We start from the raw sequence: 12,317 nt of genomic DNA on the forward strand, positions 1-12,317 counted from the left end.
TCCCTGTCCCGCTGCCCCGTTTCCCGTTTCCCGTTCCCCCTTCCCTGTCCCGTTCCCCGCTCCCCCGTTCCCCGCTCCCCGCTCCCCCGTTCCCTGTCCCGCTCCCCCGCTCCCCGTTCCCCGCTCCCCCGTTCCCCGTTCCCTGTCCCGCTCCCCCGTTCCCCGCTCCCCGTTCCCCCGCTCCCCGCGCGGCGCCCCGGAAGCGCGGCCGGGGCGGGTTCGCTTCCTGCGCGCGGGGCGGGCGGGCGGCGGCGGCAGGAAATGGCGGCGGAGCTGCGGCTGCAGCTGCCGGGCCCTCCCGCTCCGCAGCGCCGGGCTCAGCCCGCCTAGAGCCGCCGGCCGCGCCGGGCCCGCGCCGCAGCCTCCGGGACGGACTCCGAGCACTTTACATACATGAGGTACCGGGCGGGCGGGCGGCGCCGCGCCGCGCCGGGCGGGGGAAGGGCCGGGCGGCGGGGCAGCCCCGCGCCCCGCAGCGGACGGGCTGGGCTGGGGCTCGGGATGGGGCTCGGGCTCGGGCCGGGGCTCCGCCGCCGCGGAGGGGCCCCCGGAGGGGTCGCGGCCCCCGCCCGGAGCGCTGTGTCCCGCTCCCCCGCCCCGGGGCCGAGCCGTGCCCTCCGCAGCTCGGGGCGGCTCCGCGGGGCCGGCAGCGCCCGGGGCCGCCGGTGCGGCGCGGAGCGGAGCGTCCCGCAGCCGCGCTCGAACCGCGCTGGAGCGGCGCTGGCGGCTGAAGTGATGCAGCAGAATCGTTTTCCTCAAAGTCCTTGAGGCGGCGGAGCGCGGGGAGCGCGCCGGGGTGGGTGTGGGGCAGGGGCCGCGGGCGGGCTCGCGGGGCGGCGGGCCGGGCACGGCGGTGCTGCCGCGGGCGCACGGCGCTGGCCCCCGCCGGCCCTGCCCGCTGCCCTCGCCCGCCCTGGGGACGCCCGCCGCCGGTCCCCGCGGCCCGTGCCCTCCCCGTCCCTCCCGGAGCTCCCCGTGCATCCTGACCCGCACCAGTTGTATTTTCCTGCTGCATTGCTGTTGACATGGAAACCAATACCGCTTTCTGTTGCAGAGAATTGGAAGCTAAAGCTACCAAAGAAGTCGAAAGAAAACTAAGCAGGTAAGAGACTCATTTAAATTCCCTCCCACAATTTAGATGGAAAGGTGGCCTAGGGCTAGGAGTAGTTGTAGGCTTTATCGGGAGCTTTAATCTCTTGTTAATTGTAAGGATAAAAAAAAAAAACCTCTGAATTTGAAAACGTTCTGTATTGCGTGGGGAAATGTCTGCAAGTTTAGTTAATTCTATAGACTAAACACATTTTTAGCTGGGTTTTTTTGTTTAACAACTTCAGATGTTTAATACAGTTTATTTAATAGGGGAGGTTTTTGAAGAGAAAAATAACTTTTCTGCACTAAGTTGTAGTACCTAACAATAACTGAAAAATGAATGAAGGGTTTAAGGTTTTTTTATACACTTCAGCCAAATGTTGTTTGGAGGAAAGATAGTTGTGGCAAGAACTCAAATAAAATCTATGTTGCGATATAACTACTGGCTCTGCCTCCTTTGCCATGAAGAGTTAGCTGGTGAATTTCCTGTTTTCGTGTAGTTTTTAGAATGAGAGCTTAACAGAACGGGCTCAGGAGTTAACTCCCTAACTCGGGAGTTCAGAGTCATGTTGAAGGAAGAATTCTGAGCTTAGGAGTATCGCTTTTGTGTTTCAGTGGCTGTTTCTTCTGCACGGGTTGGTTTTGGTCAGGTGACTTTCTCACAAGTGTCTGCTCCATTCTTTGTTTTCAGCTTCTGTCCTGCTTCCTTTTCGGGTTCTTTTTCAGTTCGACCTTTAAGGCCTTTTGCTAGAGATGTGTTAAAGGGGTTTCCACTGGGGCCGTGTGAGATGTGCCCGAGCCCTGAGTAGAGCTGATAGAATCTGAGGTTTGGTGCCCTGCTCTGCTCCTTCTTTCCTGTGCCCGAGCAGTCTCCAGCTTGCAGGGTGAGCTGTGATTGGACTGTGGAAACTGAAAACTGCTCTGCTTCCCCCTGCTCTCGGTGCGTGTCTTCCTTTTGGGCTTTTGGAAACACACTTAAGGGAATGATTTTTCCCAGGTTGCTGTTGAAGTGCAGGGAATAATTGGGGTGCTGGGAACCTCTGAGGTACCTCTGGCACGTTGCTTTAACCCATCAGCCTTCAGCCTTCGCTGCAGTCGCCGTGCCAGAAGTGACTTGTGTTACTCAGAGTGACAGAGTGCTGACTTCAGAGCACTGCTCGGTGCCAGTCGTAGTAAGTCAGGACATCTCCACATTTTTATGACCTTAGCAGAGATCTTGTCGTGCTGGCAGTGCCGGGAGTGAGCGGAAGTGAAAGAAACTGCAGCACTTCCAAAATTCGGTGCTTGGAGAGTAAATTCCGCTATGGAACGGGTCCCCATGTCTCTCTGACACAGAGGAGTATGTTTTATTCATTTAGAAGATTCAGAGCTGGTCTGAAGTTCACATGAAGGCCCTGGCTGGTTTATGTTTAGCCAGGGAGCTCTCGCTGGGCGAGCACACAGCTGATAAACCGTGGCATGCCTGCGCTGGGTAGACCTGATTAATTGTTTTACTGGGGTAGAGCTCAGCAGATAGCCCTCGTTCTTCCTCCAATGTCATTATTTACAGGCTTATTAAATTTGCAGTGACCTAGTCGAACTGTAAAAGAGCAAATATCCTTTCCTGGAAGGTACACAGACCTGTGCTAGAGTTTATGTTAATCTCAGATTTCACGGTGTGGATGTAGACTGTGAACTCCACGGGACGTGGGCTTTGTTTTGTGTTCTGAAGTCACTTCTGGAGTTTATGCTTAGAAATTAATGGGTAGCAAATACACTTTTTAATCTTACTGGGAATACTGGCCTGGGCTGTGGGTTTGTGATAGGAAAAGTATTGCAGCTTTCAGTGCAGCTTGCTTATCCAGTTGGATTGATTCCTGTTTTGCACTCAGGATTAGCATTTGGCTTGTCTGGCCTTTTGGAGAAGAATCCTCATTTGGTTCTCTCCAAAATTCATACGTGCCTGGTGCTGTGCAAACTCCTGGTCTCAAAAGTGAGCTTTAGTGCATGACTCGCGACAGTGATTCAAATGAATCCATCCACACTCTGCTTGGCATCGTGTTACAAATTAGATGTCACCTGACCAGCCACAACAAGAGTGTCTGCTGTTAACCGGGGAAATCTAAGAGTTAAACTTGGTTAAAATCAGGACTGCTGCAAATCACCATCTAGTTCTTCTGATTTAAGCAATAACTTTTCAATTCTGTTTGGTAAACAGGGCTTTCCTGCCTCATTTATGTGGAACTGAGAGAAGGTAAATATCTGAAATATGTTGACAATCATCTTCCCAAACCCAGGGGTTTGACTGTTGCTTCACAAGCATGCAAACCATAGGGAAGAGTCTCCATTGCTTCCATTCACCTGTGATTCTGCCCACCTTGGTTGCAGACTGGCCATGTTTGGGGAGAGCAAGCTTCTCACCTCTAGCTTTCATCCATGTGCTCTGTAAAGTTATTGCTGTACAATTGATTTTTATGCTTTCATGTAATAATAACTGCCATATTTCTGTGATATTTTTCTTATCTGCTGCAGGGAAAACATAGAGCTGGCCCAGTGATAGAGACATATAAACCAGGGAGAAATGTAGTTGTTTCTGTTGATGTGTAAGCATTTGATTTTCTGTTGGGTTTCTGGGGGTGGGTCTTTTTCCTGATAAACTTCTCGTGGAGAGAAATCTGCTGTGCAATGGGAAGAGTTCATTGCAGAGAAAACATTCTGCTCGTGCTTTCAGGAGCCTTACAGGCACTCGGGTAGAACGACACCCCCCTTTGTCCCCCACAGACACCTCGTGAGGCTGTGCAGGGCTGCCAGGTGGTCCCCTGGGGTCCCTTTGGGGTTTCAGGGTCGCAGCAGCCCCCGTGCAGGCAGTGCTGCAACACTGCAGGGCTGGTGCTGGGCTCGAGCAGCTGATTGTGGAGGAGCAGTTTAATCTGCCTTCCTGCTTCCTCATTTGTCACAGGAAGATAGGGATTGTTTATGGCTGCTGCTGGAGTCTTGTGTAGCTGCATGATAAACTTCTTGGGAAAGAGATCCGTCTTTTGTCCGCTCGTGTAGCAGCGAACGTCTTGGGTGAAACTCGAGGGCAAAACCAACGCAAATGCTCCAGAATTCAGGCCCATTTGTAGTCCTTGTATTTGGGAGCATCATTCTGATGAGCCAGCTCCTGTACTAGGGGAACGGGAGAGCTGAGTGGGCTCCAGGTGACTGGCAGTGGCAGACGTGGCAGGTAGAATTCTGTCGCTTCACTTTTAGGGTGGAAATTTAAAGACCTGAGGTATTTAAAAGCAAAAAAGAAAGTAGCTGATGCACATTTTCTAATTAATTATTCATTGAAGTATTTTTTTCCAGTTTTTAGCTTGGCAGCACCTCTCCTCTCTGTTAATAGCTGGAAAGAACACACACACACACACACACGTCTGGAAATGAGTGGGTTTGTTTTGTTCTCACTGCCTGAGGCTCTCGGTGCTCTGAGGAGCACGCTGGGTGGGTTCAGGTGCCAGAGCCTTTCCATCTGAGGCACTGGCAGGGTTTGTTGGGATTATTTTGTTAACTTCAAAGTGCTCGTGTCTGTTTCATAAACTCCAAGTGCTCCTTTGGTGTAGTGTGCTGCTTTGTGGATGGCGTTGATAAAGGAATTGTAGGATCCCTTTTTAATCAAAATACACATTTTATAGTTGATTTTTGTAGAATGCTGGTGGGTAGGAAAGCTAGCTGTTGGTTTTTACGGAGCCTTACAGCCACTTTCATTGGCAATTTTATGTAATTACGTCTTTTCAAACAATTTAGAGATGAAGGAACTTGTGGGTCAGAATGCAGAAGATTTATCAGTCTCAGCAACATTTGAAAGTCTGTGTAGAAGATCAGCTGTAGGTTGAGCACGTGGTGCTGTCCTTGCAGAATTGTTAAAGATCTTTCAATCCCTGATACTTACCTCTAGCTACCTGGCAGTGTTCCACCTGTAGCACTGCAGGTTAATTTATAACTAGAAGAAGAGCAAATGGTAGAAAGGATTTTTTTTTTTAATTAATATGTCCATCACTGGAAATTTAACGTTTGTTTCAGAAGCTGCTGTGTATAATCACTTCTGTTCCTTGTGTGTTTGCTCCATGCCTCTGTTCATCCCTCCAGTGATGGGGCTCAGAGTCTTGCAGCCATCATTTCCTCACTGTGGTGATGGAATTTTGATTTTATTGTGGCAAAACATGTTGCACTTTGATAAATTGTAACAGCAAAGATAGCAAAGCTGCACAAACATTAATTGCTGCATCCTCAGCCTGTCTGCCGGGGGAAATAGGGGGGAACTTGATTTTGCTCTTCTGCAGCATAAGAATGAAGGTTAACCGTGTCTGCTTCAGCCCAGGTATTTTTACAATGCTAAGCTGGAGCTTTAGAAATTAAAGATTAATAGTACTCTTTTTCTTTTCAAGAAGTAATAAGTGAAGCATGTTTTGATACAAATATTACCCGAAATGTTTGCAGTTAGAGCATGACAGCTTTTTCCACTTCAGAAGCCAAATAACAAATCAGGCCGTGCAAAAATGAAATGCCTTGTGCTGTCTTGATAACCTGTCTTAGAAGACTAAAAAGTTGGTTTTGTTTCTTTTGGGTTTTTTAATAGCTTAATTGAGGAGAGCATTTTAGTAGTTTGTTGTTTTTTTCCCCCTGTATACAAAGAAGAATTGTGCTGGGGTGCAGAATTGGAACAAACATTTTCTGTTAAATAAATAACGGTAAATATTTATCTGACCCTCGGTCTGCTTAAATTTATGCAGATAACAGCAGCTTCTCCTTGCCCATCTTCAGAGCCATTAAATGTGCAGTCTCTCCTGAGATCAAGATCCATTTTCATTTTGCCTCACTTGAAAATAAAGCACCTTTCAAGTTAAGCAGTTGAAACCGGAGGCCTTTGTTCTGTCTCCGATGTGGATTTCCTATTGCCGGGGTGTTTTATTTTCACTTGATCTAAATTGAAAAATATGGTTTGCATTTCTGCTGAGGCCATTTACCCTTGAGCGAGCTAATCCCGCTCCCGAGGAGCAGAAGGACGCTGCTGTGCTGGGAGCTGCCTGTGTGCTGGGCACATCCAGAGCTGTGCTCACCTTCCCCGCGGAGCCTCCAGCCCTGCTCCTCGGGCAGCTGAGGGACAGCTGCAGACACTCTGGCCACACAGACCCATGGATTGGGGCTGCCAGGGGCAGGGGAAGCCCAGCAGAGGAACCTGTTCATCCTCTGGCTCTGTGTTGCATCCACGAGATTCCTGCAGTGGTGCCCGGGGAGCTGCTGCTGTGCCTGCGGGAGCAGGGAGCTGTGCCAGGTGATGATGGGCACAGCTAACCTTAACCTTCACCTGTGCTCCTCGAGGAGCAGCCTCAGAAACGCAGCTTGTCCCTGTTGTGGCAGAGGCTGGAGCCAGAGGCACCGTCCCAGCACGGCTGGCTGGTGAGAGGGCCCACGTTTGTGTGCCGGGAAGAATAAAGGAGACTCATGCTTCCAGCTGTCAGAAAGGGAAATTCAGGTGTCCTGTGTGAATGTGGATTTTTGTCTCAGGTTCAAGTTTGCGTTTGATGGTGAATAGGCCTGTCTTACTTGAAGGGTTAAGTTTTCAGGGAAGGGCAGGGACAGGAAGGGCTTTGCTGTTTCTGCTTAGTTGTACCAGTTGGGTTAGTTTTGCTCTGAGATTTGATGTTATAGTGGTAATTAATACTCCTAAAAACTTATAATGAGCTATAGGTGGATGGTTTTTATCTAGGGAATACCTCGAGCTCTGATCCTAATCATAGAGGGGCTTTATGTCTCCTAAGTTTGCTTTGTAATCTAAAATCTGTCTGTTTTGAAAAGATACAAATGGAATTTTTAAAGTGTCAGAATTTAGGACTTCTGTTGTTCCCACGTGACAAAAACCCAGTGATGCAGTGGTAGAACATTCCAGAGATATTGGTATGGTAGTTGTTACATCTGTATTCCCAAAGTGAAGTGTAATTGTGTTGATTTAACTGTAGCAGGATTGATGAGGTTTTTTTTTTTTTCCCAGTGAAAATGCTACTTTGCATTCTGCTAGCTGTTGAACGTGCTACAGCTTTCTTCTAAAAGCAGGGTGATTTTTCAGTTAATGCAGTTTTGGCATGTGACAGACTGAAATTTGTTACACAGAACAAGTGCTGGTGGCTGCTCAGGTTGTTTCAGGTGCTGTAGCTCGGCGTGCCCAGCCCAGCGCTGAGTTCCCAAGGAGCAAACCCCTGGCTCTGCTCCGAGTGGAAGGAGCTGTGCCTGAGCTGGGTGCTGGCAGGAAGGAGCTCCTCTGGGAGCTCTTTCCACACCTGGTGCTGTTCTCCAGTTCGAATTGCTGTTAGAATTTGGACTGTCCCAAATTGTCCAAACTGAGGGTCAGTGTCACCAGCATCCCTGCGGTTCCAAAGGCTCCGGGTGTGACAGCGAGGGGCAGAGCTGACTGAGGTGCCACCTTTGGAATGCACGGGTGTCCCTGCAGGTTAATCATTGCCTCAGATGTGCACAGGGACGAGGCATTGCTCTAAATGGAAGTGCCCAGCTGGAATTGTTTCTGTAGTTAGGTGTCTGACCCCTTAGTTGTGCATGAAATCATTTCTGAGACCTAATTGTAAATGCAAGATTGCTTTTGCAGTGAGACGTCCTCGGTGCAGCCAGCTGATGAAGCTGTGATAAAATGCAAAATAGCCACCTTGTGTTTGATGGTTGTGATTCCTCTGGCAGTGCACAGGGGCTCTCAGAAATAACACTCCTGGCTAATTATTTTGCATACCTTAGCACATCAGAAGCCCTTCTTAAAAGAAGTAACTGATGCTTGCTTTCTGTTATTAGAAAATCTCAAAAGCCAGAATTTGGTCAGTGGAAGCTGATGCCTGCACTGGCTTTGAAAGGGGCTTGAGCTGAGTTAAAAGTAGAATTAGCTGGTTGTTTATGTATCTAGAAAAGTAATGAAAGTTTTAGTACCTGTGGACTATCTTGCGGTTTAATACATTCAATTTGCCTTGCTTCTGACAGACTGTCAAACTATCTTATTTGAAACTGGAGGTTTATGGGTGCTTTGGGGTTAAAACAGAGCCAGCTCAGTGTTTCCAGGCAGATGCACACCATGCAGTCGCTGCCCATGGTGACACTGTTAGCTCTTCTTCCCCGAGAAGCTTTGCAGTCTGTTTAGCAGCGGCAGGAGCTGGACAGGGCTGTTGTGCTCAGGTTTGAGCAGAAATGCTGGGTGTGGAGTGCCGTTAATTACCGGTCCAGGTTTTGCTTTCACTTTTGGCGAGTTACGGTTTTGTTTCTGGCTCAGGGAGCTCTGCAGTGGCCCAGCTGTGCCAGCTGTGCCAGCTGTGCCGTGCCCCTGCCCGCCCTGGGGTGCTTCCAGCTTTGGGATGGGGGCAGATGCAGTGGCTGAGTGCAGGAGCCCTCCAGGCTGGCGTGTGCCACAGCTCAGCAGAGATTAAAAAACATCTGAATTTGCTGGCTTTTGAACCAAGTTCAAGTCTAAGTCTCCACTGTAAGCTTTGGAAGAAAGAACCCCTTACATGTAGCTTGACACCACATCTGCACTGGGAGCCCTGTCGCTGGTGGCTTGCCCTGACAGTGACAGTCCCTGTAGAAACAGGATCCAATTAGAGGCAAAACTCCCCAGTTCCTTTGTGTCGCTGTGAAATAATTGTTCTAAAATGAATCTAAGTGTGTACAAATTGTATTTTGGGAGAGTTAATTACAAACTGTGTGGTTCAGGGATTTAGTGCAAGAAGAGGAAGAACAGTTGATGGAAGAAAGGAAAAAGAGAAAAGAAGACAAAAAGAAGAAGGAAGCTGCTCAAAAAAAGGTATGTGGAGCACTGAGAAGAAAGCCCTGTGCTCAGAGGTGACTTCTTTCATCACTAGCAAAAACTAGTGTTTTCTTATTAATTTAATGTTTTAAATTTAACTGTGCTGTCAGTTATTTAGAGCTAGCTGACATGTTGAACACTGGAACTGGCTCTGTGTAGTTTCTTGCAAAACTAAATTTTCATCTGGGGTGACCCTTCTTTTTCCTGGTGGTCAGATGAGGCAGTCTCAGGTGTGAAGCACCTCAGTGTTAGTGCCTTTACTGAGTAGAATAAAAATGCCATTTTAAGGTGGCCTTCAGCTGCATCCCTATTTTAATATATGTTCTTATTCTTCACTATGGAAACATGCCACGAGAGAATTTGTAGTGGGGAATACCAGTTTCATAAAAAAGAAAATATTGACAGCAAAGATGTTTAGGAATGGCAGCGTCACAGAAATGCTTGTAAATACTTCAGAATCCCTGTTTACTGACACGATCCTCATCATGGCTGTTGATTCTAGCATTGACCCTGAGCTCGAGAGGGGCTGGTAAATGCAGTTTTTAGACGTGTCCATTCTGGAGGAGCAGGGGGAGCCTGCTCAGCAGTTCTGGTTCCATTGCCTGGTGCTGGCTGTGGCTCCAGGAACACACTGGTTTGTTTCACAGCCACAGCCTTGCCAGCAAAACCTCCCAGGCCCTGATGGAGCCTGCAGGAGCCCAGCCCAAACATGTTCGTTGTGTCCTCTTGGGCACCAGCCCCTTGGCACAGAGGGCAGCAGGAGCCCTGGCTGTGCCCCTTGCTCTCCAGGGTCTCTTCAGGTGCTGTAGGTCATCAGGAACAGCAAAAAATGTTCTGAAAAGTTCTGAGTTCTCATGCTGAGGAGTTGTGTCACAGCTGGGCAGGGGCAGAGCACAAACTCTGCAGAGGAAGCTCTGAGCGTGCACAGGCAAGGCATTTTATCCTGTGATAAACTTTTATTCAAACAGATCTCTCCTCTTGGCCACAGTACAGGTGTAACCCACTGAATCTTGCAAATGGAAGGCTTGAAGCTTTGGCATTTGCTCTCTTATTTTCCATTTCCAGGTCGCTCCCCCTGCCCTGCCCTGTTCTGCAATAAAAGTGGCAGCAGCTCTTTGCTTCCAGGCACAGTTTTTAACTCGCTTAAAACATCTTAATTTGCCAGTTTAATTTGGTCTGTTTCATGTAGTTATCTTTCAAATTAATTTTGTCTTCTATAACATTTAAACAGCTTTTTAAACATAAGGAATAATAGGCCTGGGTTGGTTAGAGAGAGGCTTCTGAAGTAGATAATTAAATAACTTGAAACCATTTAAAAAGAGGGAAGTCAAAAGCTGATGTTGCTTTATGAAGTGGTATGTGTACATGTGGTTTCTCTCTTATCTGCACAAATCACTGACACTTCTTTTTTCTTGTTCTAGGCCATTGAACAAAAAATCAAAGGTAAGTTACTTTGCAGTTAGTTCTACTCTGTGTATTATTTCTGGGGTTTTAAATACGTTGAACCAAATGTTTCACCTGAAATCTCCTCCCAAAAGTGACAGATGGGACCCTTGAGACTTCACTGTTTCCAAAGTGACCACAAAAGCCTAGAAGAGTAACAGCAAAGGGTTTATCCAGGGGTTGGAGTTGCTGATCTGCCTGTTTTCCATTCTTATTTACTTACAGAGCACCAGGCACAGACACAAACCTGGAGTTCCTTCCCTTGCTTGCCTTTCCCTTCCCCGTTTTTGCTTCATTTGAAAAGTGATCCAACACTTCAGAATCACTGTGTGTAGGATGGATCTGTTTGAAACTTAATTTACAGATATTCAGAGTGCAGCTGGGGTTGGGGACACGTGATGGATGAGTAATTCATGTGTCCAGTTCTGACTCCTGCACGTAATGATCAGGATGCTGGCACCCAAAAGCTGTAATTTCAATATTCAGGGCCGGGGGGAGCACTGTGGTTTTCTGGGTGTTTGTGGGGTTTGTAGGGACCTGTGTCCCAACCACCTTCCAAAAAGGGGAAAAAAGATTCTTTTCACTTTCTCTTGAGCTGGAGCTCCTCACCTGCTCGTTGGGAGGCGCACAGTAACTGCTGGGGTGACCATGTGGACTGCCTGCTGGAGTTTCCTGGCACCACTGGTTTAATTTAACACTTACTGGGGCAGTGGCAGGTGCCCCAGCCCTGCTTAGCAGAGGTGGAATTCCTGCTGGAAAAATCAGAAAGTGCTTGCAGGCTGCTGGGGCTGGGGCAGGGGGCTGGCAGAGGCCACGCTGTGCTGGGAGAGGCAGGGACACGAGCGCCCGTTCCCAGGGTGGGATGTGCCGGGAGGGGAGCAGGCAGGTGTGCTCAGGGGGGCTCTGCAGCACCCTTCCCAGCTCTCAGGAGAGACTCACAGCTGGTCTGGCCTTTCTGAGTGCAGTGTGTGTGCTCTGGTGGGTGTGCTTCAATGGGAACAATACCTGGATTGAGGAGGGGCAGTGGATTTGGGGTGGGGAGGATGAGGGCAGCCGTGCTGCCGGCAGCGGGACCTTGTCCTGCAGCATGGCTTGGTTTGGGAAAAGGGATTGCTGGAGGCAGAGGGAGCTGCAGGAGGCTGTGCAGCGTTCCTGGAGCCGCTGGCAGTGGTGGAAGCTGCTGTGTGTGTGTCCCACCATCCTCTGAGCTGCATCTGGCTGGCCAGGGGTCCCCCCCTGGGGCCACTGGGAGTTCCAGGTTTGTCTTTGGGCACAGGACAGCAATTTAAAATCAAACAAATTAAATAAAATTGCTGGAAGACTGTTATAATTAATAAATATTCTTCATTTGTTTTTTAGCATGCCCTTTTTCAGGCAGTGCATGGAATTGTGTTTGAATACAGGCTAAGGGCTGGTTTTCTTCTCTGCCCTCTGTACGAGGCTTCTGGGGTCATAGACCAGATTTAAAGAATTACGGAAATGTCTGGGTTTGTTCTGAAGTGGTAAAACATGCCTGACAAGACAGTGAAGAAGGAGAGTGGCAGAATACTTTGCTGTGTAATAACGAGCTCTTGGTGTGCCCATTTGACCCGGGCTTGGGCATCACATCAGGGCCGAGGCTGCACAAGCAAATGGCTAAAAATAGCATGAACCAGGGGGGCAGGAATTCTGCTTGGGAGGCCACCCGGTGGGAATCTTCATGTGGAATGAAAATGTCTTTCTTCTGAAGGACAGAGTAATTAATTTTTTTTTTTTTTTTTTTTCTGCTTTGGGGCTTAACATTCATTGATGCAAGTGTTAAGTTCCTACTTGATTATGTTATTATTTAAAGGGTATTTTATAAAGTTCAGCAGGAATTTGGAGTTGTCAGAGAAACATAAACTGGCAGTGCTGTGGAGTAAAAGACGTCACGAGATGCAGATACACAACTTTTTGCTACAGTTTCTATAGGAACAAAATCCAAAGCTTG

General features: G+C 48.6%; 1 protein-coding gene across 9 annotated transcripts in view; it reads left to right on the forward strand.

The window, feature by feature from the left end:
- Nucleotides 1-242: 242 nt before the first annotated feature.
- The window catches only part of TNRC6A (trinucleotide repeat containing adaptor 6A), a 43,889-nt gene continuing 31,814 nt past the window's right edge, over nucleotides 243-12,317 (forward strand). For 6 of the 9 annotated variants that reach the window (XM_038151681.1, XM_038151684.1, XM_038151685.1 and 3 more), the window contains exons 1-5: nucleotides 243-398; nucleotides 1,055-1,102; nucleotides 3,287-3,322; nucleotides 8,812-8,902; nucleotides 10,327-10,348. In XM_038151681.1, coding sequence (XP_038007609.1) covers nucleotides 394-398; nucleotides 1,055-1,102; nucleotides 3,287-3,322; nucleotides 8,812-8,902; nucleotides 10,327-10,348 — 202 coding nt within the window. In that variant the 5' untranslated portion in view covers nucleotides 243-393. Of the gene's footprint in view, nucleotides 399-573; nucleotides 1,103-3,286; nucleotides 3,323-8,811; nucleotides 8,903-10,326; nucleotides 10,349-12,317 lie in introns of those variants that run through there. The other 3 variants (XM_038151682.1, XM_038151679.1, XM_038151680.1) reach the window with 3 other exon arrangements.

Source organism: Motacilla alba, chromosome 14 (genome assembly GCF_015832195.1).
Source record: "Motacilla alba alba isolate MOTALB_02 chromosome 14, Motacilla_alba_V1.0_pri, whole genome shotgun sequence".
NCBI classification, from domain to species: Eukaryota; Metazoa; Chordata; class Aves; order Passeriformes; family Motacillidae; genus Motacilla; species Motacilla alba.